This window comes from Dipteris shenzhenensis, chromosome 19 (genome assembly GCF_047967505.1).
Source record: "Dipteris shenzhenensis isolate YYH24624 ecotype China chromosome 19, Dip_SZ_1.0, whole genome shotgun sequence".
In the NCBI taxonomy this organism is placed as follows: Eukaryota; Viridiplantae; Streptophyta; class Polypodiopsida; order Gleicheniales; family Dipteridaceae; genus Dipteris; species Dipteris shenzhenensis.
In genome coordinates this window covers 44,423,499-44,443,062 of record NC_141614.1, presented here as the reverse complement: position 1 = coordinate 44,443,062, position 19,564 = coordinate 44,423,499, and the positions used below count along the sequence as shown (strand labels likewise).

The window sequence follows — 19,564 nt, the reverse complement described above, 5'->3', positions numbered from 1 at the left end:
CTAGTAGTCCCTTATATGAGGATTTTTACAGCCTTAAAACTAGCAGCATATTTTGACTAATGTTTAGAACCAGGAAAATAAAAATCAAAATGTTAATCACATTCTTAAAGAATAGATCCTCTCTTTCCACAAGCAATCAGTACTATAATCACATTCATTCCCCATAAATTACATTCAGGTTGGGATGCCTTTGTATCATTGAATGGAATTCATGATCAGCGGTACATTTCACAAAACAATATGATACTGTTGTCAAACTTACTCTGACCAACTGGGACACCAAACTTCATTATTTTGCTGTGTGATGAGTCAAGTACAAAAACGTAATTGTTCGCCGGGGAAGCATGTATAAAATATGGAGTTACATTCAACTTATTCCCATCAAAGACCGTGTCTACAAAATAATCATCATCTGGATGAAGAAAATAAGACCACAGCATTCAGTACTTGGGTAAAGACCTGTAATATAAATTAAAACAGTCTCAGAATTAGGGGTTGATATATTTAATACAATTAGTAATCACTCTAAGAATTAGATAACATCAATTCATACATAAAAAATGGAACTCGTGCATCCCGTAGGCATAAATAAGGAAAAAGTAGGCAACTAACAGCATTGAGCACAAAGACCCTCAAAAGAGGGGAGGATAAATTAGAGTGTATGTACAACACTCATAAATTGTAACTAGTATGTTTAACATGATTAAACCCCCCCAAGAGAACATAATTGTGCATGCCATGACACAGATTAGAAAAGCTCCCAATGCATTATTACTTGGAGTGCAGATCTTCATTCAATGCATGCATACATCAATGGAGCAAGGAAAATTGAATACATAGAGATTCCATCAACAGCATGGCATGCCAAACCACTTGCTTCCACTTCACCAAAATGTATAAGCTTACATGGGCATAAGCTCTGTCAACCTGACACAAAAATCATACATTGAACCAATTTTCTCCAAATTTTTCAAAAGAAAATTAACACTTACAGACTAGCTTTGTGTGATTCCCAGCCACTATTTTAAGGCGTCGTATCATTCGGTTTCCAATGTCTGCGATGAGCAGAGCATGCAGACTAGGAATGTACTGTATTTTATAGTTTGCAGAAAACCTTGCATCTTGTCCGCGCCCGTCCACATGGCCCACTTTGCTTGTATTGCATCCAGCAATGGTTGAAACAACTGCAACAATATTTTTCATTCTCTTTCTCTCTCTCTCTCTCTCTCTCTCTCTCTCCTCTTAATCACCTACCTAGATAATGGGAGAGCTTGTGGAATGGTTTCTTATATCTGTGTTTCTTTCACTTTTGATCAAGTATCTCTCAAGATCAGATAAAGAGAGAGCCTTTTGAGATGATTTTTTATACTTATGTTTGGGTACATAGAACAAGTTTGATATTTTGGATGAAATCTCTCTCCTCAACACCTGGAGAGAGAGATATGTAGATGGAAAGACACCCCGAGACAGGAGAGGACATGCAAAATCTGCAATGACAGTTTGGTTTAGGATAGCACCACGATATTCTGCAGTCAGGGATATTTAGAGACCACATTGGCATTGGGTATGCAGACAATGATATAATGGGACCTGATGACCTTTCTATCCAATCCAGGGACACGTAGTGGAGCTATTTTGATCCAGATGGCAGCTCACATGAGGACACTCTGAGCTTCTAGGAGTGAGCATTGCTGATACAACCACAAATCTTCATGACCCCTTACAAAATCATATTTGTCCTTATCTTCATTTGTCACAAGAGTTTTCTTCGGTTACTCGTATTAGCTCTATATGTTTCTATTATCTCAGTAACTTTAGAATGATTTTGGGTAAGCTTACTTGCTCAGTTTGTAGATTGCTTTGTTTTTCTATCCAGTAGCATTTAGCAGCTACAATTTCTCAGCCCTTATTCCTCTCCCAGCCTCTCCCCTCAGCCCCTCCCTCTCCCCCTCTCAGCTTCTCCTCTCAGACCCTCCCTCTCCCCTATCAGCCTCTCCCCTCTTATTTTCTCCCCTACACCCTCTCAGCCCCTCTGTCCCCATCCCTCAACCCTTTCCATCTCCTTAGTTATCCATTAGGATCTCGGTCGTACCCTCTCCCTTCAGAATTCTAACTATGACGGACAGATCTTTCAACAGTTTTGAATCGGCCTTCCACTACCCTGATCTCACCCAGAACCTAATTGATATTCAACTTTTGGGACAAGGTTTCTTTCAAATGGCATTTGACACTCTTAAAGTCATGAGCACAGTGCTCAAGGCTAGTCCCTTAGTGCTCAGTTCTAGGAAAATTTTTCTTAAGCCCTTCTCTCTTGGATTCAACATAGTAGAGGAAGACACGCAAACAACCTCTTTTCATCAGATTTCCAGGTCTGTCCCAGCTGTACCATTGGCTCCTGCCCATGATTGGAGTGCCTTGGATTGGTCACTGAGATTCCCCCCTCCCCGGTGCACCCTCTTCAACGATAGAGGCTATCAAGTCAAATGGGGTTGCAAGCATGCAGGACTAGTGTCAGATTTGTAGGACCTTTAGGCATTTTGCTAGAGATTGCCCAAAGAAGAAGAAGAGACACAAGAAAGCTTTTGGTGCAGCCCCTTACCCTTGACAGAGTGTTCATAGGACATCACCTTATCATCCGCACCCGTTGCACGTCCTATGCCTGCTTCCCTGTGCTGGTTAGGGGTTAGAGTTGCTTCTCCTTCACCCATCACAGATCAGGAGGGCCCCTCTCTTATCCCGGACCTCGCCTCCATCAAGGCGTCTATTATTCCAGTTATGGTCGCGACTAGTGACACCCCGGAGCCTTCTCAGGTTACGGCCAGCATTGCCCCAGGCTTAGCTTTGACATCTGAAATTGGAAATGTCTATAAACTAGAGTAGTGCAGACATAGATGCCAAGCCTAGGCTCCACAGCTAGCCAAAGGCTTCCATGTGGAGGGAGTGCAAAAAAGGTTTCTGATCAAAGAGCCGGGAATCAAGGTTCAAACTTCCTACCCATCTTACTAGCTGAAACAGGCATGCTACCACAAGAAGGGGAAGCCACAAGAAGGGGACGAGGAAGTGCCTTTGTAAACATATCTGCTATGTTGTCCTCTGTGGGAAGATAGGACAACTCTATGTCTCCTGCTGACAACCGCTCCCGAACATAATGATAGTGAACTTCAATATGCTTGGTACGTGCATGAAACACTGGGTTACGTGCAATGGCCAAAGCACTCTGGCTGTCAGTGTAGACAATAGTGAAGGATGTCTGGCAAATACCAAGATCTGTAAGTAACTGTAGCGGTGAAAGCTGCCCTGTACTCAGCCTCACAGCTAGATGTGGCAACTGTTGGTTGCTTCTTGCTGAGCCAAGAGATACATGAATTGCCAAGCAAAAAACAATTGCCAGTATGTGACACTCTGGTGTTGGAACATCCTACCCAGTCACTATCCGTGTAAGCATGCATGGTAAGTGAACCCTAATCACCATAGAAGAGGGCTAAATCCTGAGTGCCTCTGACATATCTGAAGACTCTCTTCACTGCCTGCCAATGCTGTGAACTGGGCATGTGCATGAATCTGCTGAGCTGAGATACTGCATACTGCAAGTCAGGTCTGGTGTGACATAAATATATAAGGCATCCAACAGCCTGCTGATAAAGAGTCATATCACATGGTGGGCTCCCATCATGAGCTGAGAATTTGAAGCCAGGGTCCGCCGGAGTAGAGATTGGCTTGCAATCCTCAAACTGAAAACGATCAAGGAGCTGTCCGATATACTTGGACTGAGACATCATGATACCCCCCTCAACATGAGCAAATTGAATGCCCAAATAATGGAGCCGTCCCATGTCTGACATGTCAAAAATCTGCTGCAAATCAGCCTTGAAAGCTGCAATTTGCTGAGTATCAAGGCCCGTGATGAGCATATCATCCACATATAACATCAGCACTAAAAAATCAGATCCACTCCCACGGACATAAAGAGTGGGTTCTGTGGGACTATTCTGAAAACCAAGGGATAGTAAGTGTGCATGAATTTTGGCATACCATGCCCTGGGTGCCTGCTTCAAACCATAAAGGGCTTTTCTAAGCCGGCATACCTTATTTTCAAAATTAACAACCTCAAAGCCAGGAGGTTGTGTGACATAGACTTCTTCCTGCAGATCCCCATGAAGAAAAGTGGTCTTGATGTCAAGTTGGTGCACTTGCCAATGATGATGGGCTACAATGGCAATGACACATCGAATGGTAGTAATCCTGGATGTGGGAGCAAATGTCTCCTCAAAGTCAATGCCTTGTTGTTGGGCATACCCTTTTGCAACAAGACGGGCTTTGTATCGATCTATGCTGCCATCAAATTTCCTTTTTAATTTGTAGACCCACTGCGTTCCAAAGGCATGCTTACCAGGAGGGAGATCTACTAATTCCCATGTGTCATTTTTGGCAATAGCTTGTAACTCAGCTTTCATTGCATCCATCCACTCTTTGCTGTTAAAAGCATCTTTATGGCACAGAGGCTCTTCATTGCAAGCTGTAGCAAGGAGTTCAAACTCAAGAAAGTGACCATGCTGTCTATTCCCTGATCTTGTCTGGGCAGCAAAAGGCTGATCTTGTTTGCTGTCCCTCAATGTATCAAGAAGCCATCTGGGAACTTGTTTTTGCTGTCTATTGACAGCTCTTTCTTCAATGACTGCATCATGAATAATGGGATCATTTTGTCCTGGAAGAGAAACCTGCTAATCAGCATGAGGTAGTGGCTGATTATTGCTTGGTGGAGGGCCTGCAAGAGGCTCATGTTGCTGGTCAAAATCCTCTTCTGATGATGGCAGAGGTAACCAAGATTCAAAGGCATCAAACATGTCAACATCTGGCTTTGCTTTGCAGTCCACAAGAGGAGAAGCTGAATGTTCAGCAAAGATTACATATCTATTGGCAATAATCTTCCCAATATTTGGTTGATATAACCCTCTGCTCTCCTGGTTGTAACCAATAAATATGCATTTGATTGCCTTGTCATCAAGCTTGTGTCTCAGCTGAGATGGTACATGAACATATGCAAGAGACCCAAAAACTCTCATGTGTGAAAGTGAAGGCTTCCTGCCTTTCCATGCTTCATAAGGTGTAATAGTCTTCAATGCCCGTGTAGGTGATCTATTCAGCACATAGTTGGCACACATTACTGCATCAAGCCAAAATTTATTGGGCAAAGACTTGGCCTTAAGCATGCATCTCGCCATCTCCATTGTGGACCTGTTTTTCCTTTCAGAAACAGGATTGTGCTGAGGAGTGTAAGGAGTAGTGCATGAGTGAATAATGCCCCGTGAGGACAGAAATGCATCAAACTCCTTTGACATATACTCACCCCCCCTATCTGTGTTGAGGGTGACAAGCTTGCTTCCTGATTCATTCTCAACCATATTCAGCCATCTCTGAAAGCATAAGAAAACTTCAGATTTGGCCTTTAAAGGATATACCCAGCAATATCTTGTGAAATCATCAATAAGAGTCATGAAATACTTATACCCCCCAATGGCATTTGTCCTCATTGGGCCACAGACATCACTGTGTACTAGCTGCAATTTCCTTTGTGAGAGTTTTGGACAATTCTTTTGAAAAGGAAATCGATGCATCTTACCCAAAAGACAACCCTCACACACATGTTTGGAAACTGTGTGAGTCTGAGGTACATCATTTGCCATCTGCTGTGAATGTAGCTTTGCAAGAGCTCTATAATTGAGATGGCCCATTCTCTCATGCCAAAGATGAGTTTCAGGAAGTTGTGAATCTGAAATAGCCAATGCTTCAATAGAAAGTGCAGCTGGATGATGATCAAGGTGATAAAGCCCTTTTTGCAAAGTGCCAGTGAGAAATATGGCATTGTCACCACGAAGATCATAAACTAGACATCTGTAGCCATAAAAAATTACTCTGAAACGTGAAGTAGCAATTGCTGAAATTGAAATCAAGTTGACTTCAATGTCAAGCACAAAAAGGACATTTGTCAGAGTGACAGGATGGCTTGAAATGGATGTGAGCTGCACATCTCCAACTCCTTTTACAGCATATGAAGCATTATTAGCACATGTAACAGTCCCCCCTCGAGGTGCATCAGCTAAAGAATGGAACAACTGTCTGCAAGATGTGACATGCTTGGAAGCACCACTATCAAAGTACCAGGACTGAGCATCATTAGAAGTAAAGAATGCATCAGCTTTGGATGGATCAAATGAGCAATGGACAGCCCATGCCCAATCATCCTGAAGAGCATGTGCATGTGAAGCATCTGCTGGCTCATGGGATTCAATAGCATGTGAGGCATTAACTGTCAATCTTGCTTTCTTTTTCTCCGAAGCAATGCACTTCCTGCATTCTGAAATGTCATGTCCAGGCTTGCGACAATAGTTGCATCTTTTCTTCTTTGCCTTATCTGCTGTATTTTTAGATGCATGGGAGAAATTGCAGCTGCTATGTGCAGATTTTGGCTTGCCCATAGGCTTGGAAGCCTTGCCTCTTCCTGTCTGCTGTGAAGCAAATGCATGATCAGGAATAATGGCTTGTCTGTTAGCTATACTTTGCTCTTCCTGCAAAAGCAAAGTAACTAGCTGATCAAAAGAATAGTGGTCTGGATTACCCAAGGCCACTAATCGAAGGGTTGTAGCAAACCCTTGATATGTATCTGGCAGTCCATTCAATGTGGTACTAACAAGCTGTGAATTTGGCACCACCTCATCAATGTTGGCAAGCTGTTCCATGAGGTCCTTGACCTTTGTCAAGTATGCATCCATTGACTCACCTTCATTCATACTGACTTCCTGTAATTGCCTTCTCAAATATGCAACACGAGCTTCATTGCGAATCTGATAGAGAGAAGCCAATTTATCCCAAGCATCCTTTGCTGTCTTGCAAGACCGGATGTGTGGAATAATGATTCTCTTGCATGATAAAGCAATGCATGAATGTGAATTTGCATCTCTTGCATCCCATCTTGACTGTTCTTGAGTTGGAAGAGCAGCAGCAGGAGTGCTAGAGGAAGAGGCATCAGGAGGAGTACCCCCTGCAGAAGGACCAGCAGTAGAGGCAACCACTGTAGCATTGGCTGGCCTCAGATCAGCCCCAGAAACAATATTCCACAAATGCTTTGCAACAAGAATATGTTTCATGAGATAAGACCACATCGGATAGTTGGTGCCATCCAACTTATCATCTTCACGAAGAACTCCAAATAAATCTTGATTGTTCCCAGCCATAGCAAATGTGATACCCTGAAAAAGACATGAAAACCCAAAAGCCTCAAGGCTACACTGCAAAAAGCTAGCTGTCCAAAAATGACAGCAAATATCTGCAAATTTCTGACCCAAATCAAAGGGTAAATGCAGATCTGACCCAAATGACAGGCAATGTTCACTGCAAAAAATAGCAAATCTGGCAAAAGCCCCAAATTTGTGGAGGGCAAATAGGCCAAAAAGAGGGCAAATGCAGAAAAGCCCCAACTTTTGCTGAAATTTTTGCAAATGTGACCCAATGTATGCAAATCTGACTCAATGTCCTACAAATGTAACTTAATATCCTGCAATCTGACCCAATGTACTGCAATCTAAACAAGAAATTGCAGACCAAATCCCAAAACTCCAATATTCTTGCAAGAAATTGCAACCAAAGGAGGTGAAAAGAACTGAAAGCCCCAAATTTGCCAATGTCCTGCAAAAGCCCCAAATTGCACAAGTTGTTGACGGCTGATCTGCAGGTGAAACCGTACGGAAGAACGTACGAAGCAGATGAACCTGTACGGAGCAGGTACGGTGCAAGTACACTTGTACGGAGTCTTCGAGAGAAGTACTAGCTATACGAACAGCTCAAGTACCAGATCAAGTACACCGTATAATGTACAATGTACGGATGTGCGATCGTACGGAAGAGGTACTGTGTACGCTGTGCAGAACAATACGTGGCTGTCCAATGTACTGTACGCAAGTACGGTGGTTGTACGGTGTACGATGCAAGTACGGCGGTGTACAATGTACGGCAACACAGGTATGCAACTAGTATGGCGGCGGGACTCTGGATCTGTACGTGATCCGTACGGAAGTCCGTACAGTCGTACCGATTGTACGGATGGAGCGCAGGTAGATCTGAGATCTGTATGAGGTTGCGAAAGCTAGGCGCATGGATCTGCAGCACAAAATATGGTGACTGATGGCCACGGGTGCTGTAGGAGACCTAGAAAAAGCTGCAGCAGGGCCTAGAAGTAGTCGCCTCTACTGGAAAGCAGCAATAAGGTAAGTTATGGCGACAAAAGTGGCTATGGAAGCCTTAGACAGCAGTTGAAGATCCTCGAACAGGCTGGAGATGTGACGACCAGCAGAGCAACAAACTCCCAATGAGCAATGGAGGACTCGGGGGGCTGAGGAGAGCTGGAAGACAGAAGCAATACCTACTCTGATACCACTGAAGGGACGATCGCAAAAGAGAGAGAGAGTGCAAGTAGCAAAGAGTCGTACTATAGTTCAGCCGTCACGTCAAACTTAGATAATGAAAGATCTAAGTACAAGGTACTTGTACCTAGACCTAGGACTAAGTGTCCTAGGTGTCACATAGGACTAAGTGTCCTATGTGGCCTAAAAGGCACTAATACTACAAGTGCCTACACTTATGCCTACAAGGCACATACCATGGCCTATAGGGCATCACTAGAACCATCAGAAGATGGCCTACATCCACTCCTTTTTTCCTTCTCAGCTCCTCCCGTTAATCCCTCACACTCCCCTTCTTTGGTTCCCCCACGGCTGAACCTCAGACCAACTCCAGGGGTTAGTTTCAGCTAAAGGGTGCACTGAGATATGGCAAATATGGAGCAAACAGGCTCCTCAAAATCCCCTTCCCCTACCTCTTCTCCTACAACCTCAACTCTAGCCAACAAAATCCCGTATTCTAGCACCCTCTCCCTATGAAGGAAATACCAATGAGGGGGACTTAACCAGTCCATGCGTCACCTCTCCAGGTTGATGTCATCTTTTAGACAGTGACATTCATCCACAGAGTTTGGGACTTACCTCACTGGAGAGACTTTCGACGTTGGCCCTGGAGTCATCCAGACGACTAGCAGAGGGTGGGACAAACACATGGTATGCACATATATCCACCTGGCTTGCTAGGCATATCCAAATGGACAGACTTCCTCCCTTTCAGTACAACATGGACGCGACCATATCATACGGTTAGATATCCTCCAGCTCCACACATCTCGAACTTGGGGAGGCGACTGGGAGCTCCCTACCATCTACCCCGACCACTTCTTGAGAGTATCGGAGGAGGGATTCATCATCAGACCCTAGTACCTAGAGTACAAAGGAGTCTCAAATGCACTGAGGATTGTCATTGGACAGATGCAGGTTTCGTCCCATCAGTTGAGGATTGAGGTGGGGAGAGCTGCAGGTATACCCAGAGAGTAGAGGATTTGCATACTATATATGCTGGGGGCGGTTGAGACAGAGGAGAATTTGCTGTATTTGCCCAACCTATTATGAGATACGGGGATGCTACAACTGTCTCTACCTAGAGGGGAGTGGCTTCGGTCCACTATCACGACTGATCCATTTCCATGATCAGGTTTGTATTGGGCTCTATCTGATGTAGATGCGCCGGCACATGGAGACACTATTGCGACGGATCAGAGAACAGCAAGAGATGGCTAGATCATAGGACATCGAGGTTGATCGGGCACAGCGACGCGTCACGTCCCGAAAGCCCTTACACTCCTTCCCGCTCCCGGGAGAAATGGCCCTATGGGGCAATCGAGCCTCCTGTCCTAAATGTCCCTCACCCGAATGGGTGGGGGAGGCATAAGCACTATGCAAACTTCTATACATATGAGTCGGCTCTAGGACACCGTGGAGTAGAGGAGGAGCTAGCTGATATGAGGGCAGCTTAGCCACTGAGAGAGGGACACAGAGATCACGCACAAGACAGAGAGTGCCCAGAGCACATTCTATTGAGGTCCAACCTATCACAGCTTTCCTCAGGGGGGACCGACCGAGACGAGGGGTTACTCTGGACATAGCCCAAAGAGTTCAGAATTTGAGGAGACAGCGTCCCCCACCACAGCATGAGACAGCTCGACAGATGCAGATACGAGATATTTTCACAGCTCACCAGAGAGTTATCACTGTGCCGGGCTTCGGTTTCTCCCAGCGCCGAGATTGAGCTGATTCAGCTTGTGCTTGACTGATTATGATTTTGCTAGCATAGATTAGATTAGTACTCAGCGAGGGCACGAGTGCACCTGTTTCTCCAGCCCTGTTGCTCCAGCCCATTGAGGCTTGTATGAGTACTTTTTTGAGCACTTTGTCCCATAGGACCGCGAGGCCTCCTGCGGACGTTAATACATCTTTCTTTATTTCTTTCTCTTTCCGCATGCTGTATCTATTTTCTTGTTTCAGACACTAGCCTTGGGGTATGGATGCCCATTTTGAGTGGCCCACTCCTTAGCTTTCATTGTATCTGATTTTTTTCAGTCTCATAGACCCTTTGGTCTTTCGTAGACATTAATAAACTTTTCTAATTTCTTTCTTTCTCTGCATGCTGCAACTCTTCTCTGACAGCAGCAAACTCTTCTTAAACCTGTCCAATACAAAAACTATGGTATATCAATTAAGCCAAAGATGCTAGGGGAAGGGATACACAGCTCTATCATAAATTTTTCTTAAGCATTTTTTAATTCCTCTTTTTTTATTCTTTTGGTCAGACCGTCTCCTATCTATGCAGCTATTGTCCAAGGGCCAGGTTGCAGTCGTACCACTTGGTTAGACATCAAGATACTTCATTTGCAGGAGACCTACAATTACACATCATACTGTTGTTGCGAAGTTAACTGCTACTCCAGAACATTTATCAATGCTTGCTTACCATATTCAAGTCCATGCACAGTCCTTTATGGTGATCTTTGCTGCAAATCAACAGATCAAGCAAGGATCACATTTAAACATGTAACACAATGGGTTAGTAAGGTTAGTAATGGAAGGGTTTGACATTGGGGGGCTTACAAGCCATACACATAGAGGGGATTTTCAAAAATCTTACTCAGTGTAAATTGATTTTCGTGAATGTATACAAGGGACTTACCTGCAATAATATGTAGATGTGTAGAAGAGGCATAAACATTTTTATCTAAAGAAATGCAAACTTTTAAGCATAGGAAGATGTACAAAGCTGTGAGAAGTGCAGCGGAACTGAACAGAAATGGAGAGGGCAAACCAAACAACACACACTGAACTGAAAGCAGAGAAGGAGAGACTGCAAGGGATCTTAGGCAAAACCCCCTGAACTGCTGGGGAAAACCTCCACTGAAAGAGACAAGTGATGCTCCGACGACCAGCAGGCCCAAGGTGGGCCAACAACCACCTGCTCCATGGGGCCAACCCCCTACTGCATATGGGGGGCTTCCACAAAGCTCTATAAGGGCTGATCCCTTGCCTTCAACAGCCGACTGTCATGCCATGGGGCCGACCCCTCCTGCCTTATAATATGGGCTGCTACACAGCCATATAGGGGCTGACCCCCTACCTCAATCAGGCCGGCCAGCAGCCTAGGTGACCGATCACTGCTCATACATAACCTTATAGGGGTGGGGCTGTTAGCACCAAAGGGTGGCCACGCAGGCCCCCCACACTGGCCAGCACAATGTGCCTCCACAAGCGCTGCCATGCAGCAGCATGTAGGCTTGCAAGGGCCCCAAATAGCCGCACAATCCCCTCATGTCATATCTGCATGCAGCCAAACTGACAACCCCTAAGTGGGGCCACCACACAGGCAGATCTGCCCTTGCAAGGGCCCCAAATAGCCGCACAATCCCCTCCTGGCATATCTGCATGCAGCCGAACTGACAACCCCTAAGTGGGGCCACCACATAGGCAGATGTGCCCTGAGCCCTACTCTACACTTCCCTCACAAGGACAGGCACACCCACAACAAGGACCTCACTCATGACCTAACGTAACCATGGTACATCAAGAGATGCTGACCTCCAACACCCCCTCTCAGCTCCTAGATGTAACATGATCTCCAGGGAGCTGGGTGTGCCGCTAGAAAAACTAGAGGAATCTAGTATAATAATCCAACTGGTACAACAATCCGACTGATACGGAGAAAGTCTTCTTTCCTGCATGGGCACTGTATCATGGAGCTAGACAGCCCCCTTTGAAGCTCTCTCTCAGGTCCAAACAGGTACACTGACCCCAGATTGATGAACCTTTGTGCTCTAGAAACAATGGGCATTCAGCTGCTCTCAAGGATTAATCTGCCGTGTCTGGATTCCCACACTGGCAATCATCTGATGTATCCAACAACTCATCAGAAATAAGCTGCATCAGAACACAATGAAACCCCCTCTGGATCTGCCAGGTCCTCACGTCCAAACAAATACAAATTGGTAACATACTACCACCTAAGTTAGTGGGAACAACTCCTTGTTGCTTAAGGTCTTTTCTAAAAGCCTGCCTCGATCAAAGACTCCTTCATCACTGCACCTGTCTAACGGGTCCCACTGCCACAAACAAGCAAGCAATCCTCCATCTGGAACTAGAAAGTATGGTGCAGCACACCATGCCTCGTGCTACTAGAAGGCTCGAACAATAGACATGATGGCCATATAACCTTCTTCTGCACTGATCCTCTGAGGACACTGTAGGCCAAGGTGACCTTTCTACATGTACGTGAAGTTTTTAATGCTTCCCTTTCCTTATCTATCATCTTCTTTCTTCCCTTCTACTCAGCTACTAGAGCCTCTAAGTTAATGCCATACGAAGGATTCACAAAACTCTCCTCCTGGTCGAGCACCATCAATACCAACTCCTTCCAGGTCAACATATTCATCCTTCCACTAGTAATCAAGGACGAATTAAATGCGAAGGACAAGACAAGTGGGACAGCAATGTTATGGCCATGTCCTCAGATGATATCGTCTTCCCCACCTGGAGAATCTCTTCCTAAAGTTCTTGTAGCTTGTTGATGTGCTCCTGCATCGATGACTTCCAAAGAGACCCCCTTCATGGGAGAGGTTCTATTATACAAGGACACCAAATGCTCCAAGATGCTTTTGGCCACCATCATGTGCTTCAGGTGATTAATCACTTGAGGAGTACAATTTAGGAATATAAACGACCTTACCCTCGCATTGACACGGTCCCACAGCTGAGACATGGTCTCAGACTCCTGTTGCAGGATCCCTAGGTTTGACGCAAGGGGATCAGGCATGTCAACTTCCACCAATATGAAGTGTGACAAATCATACGACTGCAACACAGACTCCATCATGACCCACCAAACACCGTAATTGAGGCCATCCAATTGACAGTCTATAGGGAAGGTGGGCAAAACGGGAATTTTTACCTTGCTCTCCTCCATCTTAGCCAAGATAGACATGTAGTAGTGAAAGAGAGTCAAATTGGGAGAGAGGGTGGATGGGAAAGAAGGTAGAGAAGGGGATTGATGGAAAAAGAGAGGAGCTTTGAAAAGGAGGTGCCGCACCAAAAGACTTCTAGGGCCTTTCCTTTTTCTTTGGGCAATCTCTAGCAAGATATTCAAAGGTCTTATAAATATGACACTGATACTGCCTGTCAAAAAAGGGAGCCATCCGAACGCTGGCCATAATGTGGTCATTGGACACGATGAACCTAACTCTGGGAACCCCATCAGACCTGATTGTCTCCACTACGGAAGAGGGTAATCCACGAAAGAAGGAGGGGGAGGGGGGGGGGGGGTAGACTTCAGCGTAAAAAGTTATGGAGACGACTAGAAAAGAACCACGTTCCTCAAGAGCTTAGAGAAGTCACATACTAATTATATGAGAGGAGTGTTGGCCAAGTTAGCGCAACCACCAGTAGAGGGATCATTATCAAGGAGGAAGGTCATCATAAGAAGTGTTATAGGGGTCAAGCAAAGCTATCACCTCTCGCTAACTCTTTTCGTTGATGAATTGAAAAACCAGTTGAGAATACACAGCAGAGGATGAGTTCAATTTGCGGGATATGCCCTTCTATTGCTGCTACACGGATGACATGTGCAAGCACATTTGGATGCACTTGGGCAAATTCTGGAAACACACAGGCATGGAGGTCAACGTAACCAAGATAAAAGTAATGATAACCAAGACTCGAAATAAGGCAATGGACTTCACATTCGAAGGAGAGACTCTGGACACAATCGCCACATACAGATACCTAGGTCTGAGGTTTGAAGATAATTACAAGTGGAATGCATGAGTGAAAGAAGAATTTGGGTGGTTTGAAAGCTCTATAAAGCCTCCAAAATAAGTACAAGAAGGCACACATATGGAACTAGGAAATGATAAAACCATGCTTGTGCAAAACAGTGATCCTCTATGGATGTCCAGCCTAGATACCTGGGCTCTCAGAAACGTATTGGAGAAGAATAGAGACACTACTCTCTAGGGGTCAAAGTACAGACTCCCTACTCCATCCTATTGACTGAGGCTGGTAGGATACCGCTTGAAGGGGAAGCACCATGACAATACATGGTCTACCTCGACAAGCTCGAGAAGATGGATGCAAGCAAGATACCACATAAAGTAATGGAGGCTACAAAAACCACTGGATGGCATAGTTAAGGAAGAAAATGGATGGACTCATGGGGCATAACGGCTGCTGACATACCAGAAGATACATGTGAGATCAGAAATTTAGTAACATAGAAAATGCTGCAGAAACTATGGCAAGATCCGGGGGCAAAAATGCAGTTTTACAAACAAATTAATCCAATGGACAGTTATGAAATGCAAAAATACCTCAGGGAGGACATATCGATGTTCAAAAAGGCATTTAATCTGCAAAATAAGAACCAGCTCACATGACATTGAGGTGGAGAGGGGCAGATGGGCAAGACCCAAGATCCCAAGAGAACAGGGAGGTAGAAAATGAGCAGCACGTGCTCTTAAAATGTCGAGCCTATGAACACATCAGAGAAAAATATAGGGACAGCCAGAACTTCTGAAAACATTGTTGGAACAACCAGCTAAAGAGTTGGGAGCTACCTAAGGAAGTTTTGGAACACCGCAGCAAAGTCCTCGAGCTAGTGCACAAGTTCGCTAAGCAGGTACTCAAAACACAGCAAGCTTTGTAAAATCACTGGATGTTAAAAACGACTATTACTTAATAGTGGCCACCAAGCTACATAAAAGAAATATTGGAACACCATAGCGAATTTCTCGGATTAGCTCACAAAATAGCTCTCAGAGCAGGATCACAAAGTTCTTCCCATCGAGTGACATTGATCGTCCAGTCTCTAGCCGCAGACTTGACAGAGACCCCGACCGACGACCGCAGCACGACACACGAGACATCAAGGGGACACATAGATCACTCTGGGGGACCTCCCGGCATTGTTTAGACCCGGGATACGTCCCACGGGAGTCATGGTGGCTCTGATCTTGCGTCGAGCCTCCTCCAGGAGACCGAGACACACGGGACCCCTTGACGGACGCCAACGCCCCATCACCGGCTATGCACCAGCCAGGGCGACATGACATACGGAGGATTATGTTCCGCTCCAGTCCTTTTTCTTTTCACTGTCATACCCAGATGTATTTGATTATGTATGATCAGACTTAGGATTCAGCACAGGTGATGATGCTCGTTTTAGTAGCTCCACCCTTACTAGGATTTGTATCATGTTTTCTTTCAGTCTCATACACCCATCGGTCTTCCGAAGACTCTAATAAAATTTCTTTCTTTCTTTCTTTCAACAAATGCTCTCAACATAGGAAAGTTTTGTGAGAGTTGTCTATCATTGGATGTATTTGACCAATATTTCGTTCAATAGTTGTCACCAGTCCCATATATCCTTTAGATTCTTTCTTTTTTCAAAAAATATTACTTCATTAAGTATGAATGAAAGCCGCAAGAGCAAGCAAGGTGGAGGCTGAAAATGCCACCTCAACCCTGAAGAAGACTCAGAGAAGAACAGATATCCTCTCCAAATTCTGAAAAAAGTCTTTCTCCTGGCTGTAGCTGCTCTGGAGGATCCCTGCATGCTTGCCCAAATGGCCATCAGTGTGTGTATAGTATCAGTCCATATACAGGCCATAGCCTGGGAAGGGTGAACCTGTGAACCCTCCATCGCCTCTGTACATCTAGCCCTCCAAATATGCCAAGCTGCAATGCTAGCCAGAATCTCCCAAGATGTGTCTACCGAGGCATGAGCAGCTCTGAGGGAACATCGTGGAGAGAGCATGAATCCACAGAGTATCGTCGTATAATGAAGGATGAGTTTGAGTCATGTCCCCCTTAAAACACCTGAGGGCCAGCAAGAGATAACCATGCCACTGATCCCCAAGTCATGAAGAAGGGTGCTCTATGAAATATGCAAAGAATCTTGGCAACACCCTTCTAGATTGTCCTCACCTGTCTGTACTCCCAAAGGCAATGCTGAACTGACTCAACTGCTGCCTGTCATCTACGACAAGTAGGTTCAGCCCCGAACCTGGATCTCCACAGGTTCACTGCAATCCCTCCATGAATAGAAAGCCAAAAGAAGAGAGTGATCTTTATTTCTCAGGGATTTCCAGAGCCTCCTCCAAAGGTTTTATGCACCTCTGCAAAAATATGAAAACTATCCCAATGAGGAGCTCTGAAGGGCCTCCAACCTCTATTGCTAAGCTAAAATCTTCTGGCATTTCTGACTGTGTAACGAAACAAGGGGATGCTCTTCTCTCGGTGCCCTTCATCAATCCATTCCCACTCCCCTAGGTCACACTACAAGAACCAAATGGGAGAACCACAATACAACCAAGGTCTACAAGACCCAAGTGCCACGAGGACAGGGTCAAGATCAAGATACCATTGTGAGTCCATGCCCCACTCCATGTAACCTGCAATCCTAACAAACTGGAAGGCAACCTCCAAAAGAATATCATCTGAAGATCTGAGAAGTCTACCTCCTCATGTGCATCCCGCAAGGCAATAACTTGTAAAGGAACACCCGTCCCCGTTAAAGCTCCCAACCAAGTGGACTCTGTGATCGGCATGTCATCTGTATCTATCCACTCTACTGGTATGGCTACCTCTATTTGTTGCATCCTGACTGCACTCCCTCTGAGGTGGCCAACTAATAAGAGTCTCTGATCCTCTGGAAGCTTTCTATAAGCCATCCAGGCACCTACAATGGAAGCAAGTACCATCTCCCATCTAGACCACTGCATATAATGTGACACTCCTAGTAATTTGCCATGCTCATCCAATATAGATTCATTGCACATGACTTGCTGCCTGTCTATTTCTTCGCGAGAGGAGGGTTTAACTCTCCAAAGAGTGTCTCTAAAGCTTTCAGAATGGAAGCCATGAGAGGGAAAGAGGGAGATCTAAGATGGATTGAAGTAAAAATCCATCTCGAGCTGTCCATCCAATCTGCCCTGTGAGACGATGTACACAAGACTGAATGTTGTGTAAGAAAATAACTTTCCAAGGCTCCTGTCCAACCATCTATCCTCTCCCTACAAACTTGCAGAGCAAGGCCATACGCTGGAAGTTAGGATCAATAATATTGAGCCCTTGTGGGGAGAATGAGGGTCTCCCAAGCCACCCTACCTACAACATCTGAGGTGCCATCTAACCCACTCCAAAGGAAGTTCCTGATAGGTCTCATGAGCTGAGATATACAACCTCTAGATCTGCACCAACATGAGCAAACGAATCAGGCAGTAGCCAATAATACCTAGTTCACAATCACTACTCTGGATGCAAGGTCAAGTCTGGCAGAACTCCAAAAAATGAGTTTCCTCGTGAGGCTCTCCAACACGGGAGCAAACTGGTGTGCTGGAGAGATGCCCACCCCAACTTGGCATCCTAGGTACCTGATGGAAACACCCCTCTGAATGCAAGTAAATCCTATGTCAATCCCCCAATCTGGAGTGTCCTCATCATTAATCCAACAGTCATTGGATTTGTTCCAATTAACATGAGCCCCTGCTGCAATGCGCATCAGTTTGCTCCTGTGTTGGAGAGCATCAGGAGGAAGCTCCTTTTTTGGAGCTCAGCCAAGCTGGATCTTGCCTCTAGAGTTGTGGTGGTCAACCAGGTCCTCTTGGCCACGGCCTGGTTTGTTTGTTCTTGCTGGTGCTGTTCTAGGGACTGCATCACTCAGCTCAGGAGACCGATCAGAAATTTTCTTTGGAGTGGGCTTGATGAGACAACAGATACCTTAGCCACGGTGGCTTGGGAGACCCTCATCCTCCCTACATAGGAAGGGGGTATTATTGATCCAGATTTACAATGCAGAGCTTTACTATGCAAGATGGTGGTGCGCGGACTTATGCTAGGGCAGGAACCGTGGAAGGCCTTTCTTATTAGCAAGATACAGAGGTGCACACCTTCTTCAGGAGGAGACTGGATGAGCAGTATTAGGTGGATCTTCACCACAGCACACCTCAAATCACCTTCGTCCCCTCTCATGGTTGCCATTCTGAAAGCATGGGCCAGTTTCAAGAGCACTCTTCGGAGGATTCCTCCTTCCTCTCGTGAAGAGATTGATAGGCAACCCATCATGTGGAATGACAATATTTTAGATGATCATGGCAAACCACTTGGTGCCTCACTCTACATGCAGTAGTCCAGGTGGGAGAGGGGACCTGCATCATCTTTGGGGTCTTGGAAAGCTTTCCGCAGGCTTCCAGAGGAGACCAAGTCTTAGTTGACAGGACATCTCAAAGGGAGTGCAGGGAGGATCTTGCAGATTGAGGCAGCCCTTCCGGAGGATTGGGTAGACACGGATGATATGCCACTCACTTGCTCCACTTGGGCAGGTACTTTTATGAGAGGCGCGGTTTCGCTTTAGGTTTTGGCCTTTCCAGATGCACAGGAGGATGCTTTAGTTTTTAGTTTGATGGCCATATGGATGAGTATGCAGGGAGACTCCCGTGCAGCCTCAGCTAGGAGAGCTTCTTTCTTCAAGGAATGGAAGGATTCTCCTTTCTTCTCTGAGACTCCTTCAGGGTTGAGGTGGCACTTTCAGCCTAAGCCTTGGTTGTTTTCCACCTCACTTTCAGGGGGTTTTATTTATCCTCATGATTTCATGATGTATTCCGCTTTGAGCTTACTCTCGCGGGTTTTTTCTCCTACTTAATAGAAGTCTATTTCTGGAAAAAAGAAAAAAAGGTACTTTCCTTGTAGCTTAGGTGGAGAATTAATGAATCTAGGTACATAGATGAGGTCAACATTTTTATGCAGACTTTGGGAGGGGCTGGTTGTTCCCTTGCTAGTACTTTGATTCAAATCCTACTATACGCAAATGATGTGGTGCTTTTATCCTCCTCTGCAGAGGGTCTTCAAAGACATTTAGACGCATTGTGGTCCTTTTGTGAGTCACATGGTTTGAAGGTCAACCTTGGCAAAACCAAGGTTATGATCTTCAATACTTCTCGAGCAGCCATGCATAGAGATCAGTTCACCTTTGATGGATCGTCAGTTGAGATTGTCTCGTCATACACATACTTACGGGTTCTCTTTTCTAGCCCTATTTTAAAGATGAGAGCAGTGATGCAGCCTCATCTGAGTTGACAATATGCATCGCTAGC

General features: G+C 45.3%; 1 protein-coding gene across 1 annotated transcript in view; it reads right to left on the bottom strand.

Annotated features, from left to right (window-relative positions):
• Positions 1 to 215: 215 nt before the first annotated feature.
• LOC147890517 (uncharacterized) overlaps positions 216 to 19,564 on the bottom strand; it is a 60,390-nt gene continuing 41,041 nt past the window's right edge. The window contains exons 4-5 of the mRNA XM_087390309.1: positions 993 to 1,148; positions 216 to 412 (exon numbers count right to left, since the gene is read on the bottom strand). Of these exons, the coding sequence (XP_087246435.1) occupies positions 216 to 412; positions 993 to 1,148 (353 nt within the window). The remainder of the gene's footprint in view (positions 413 to 992; positions 1,149 to 19,564) is intronic.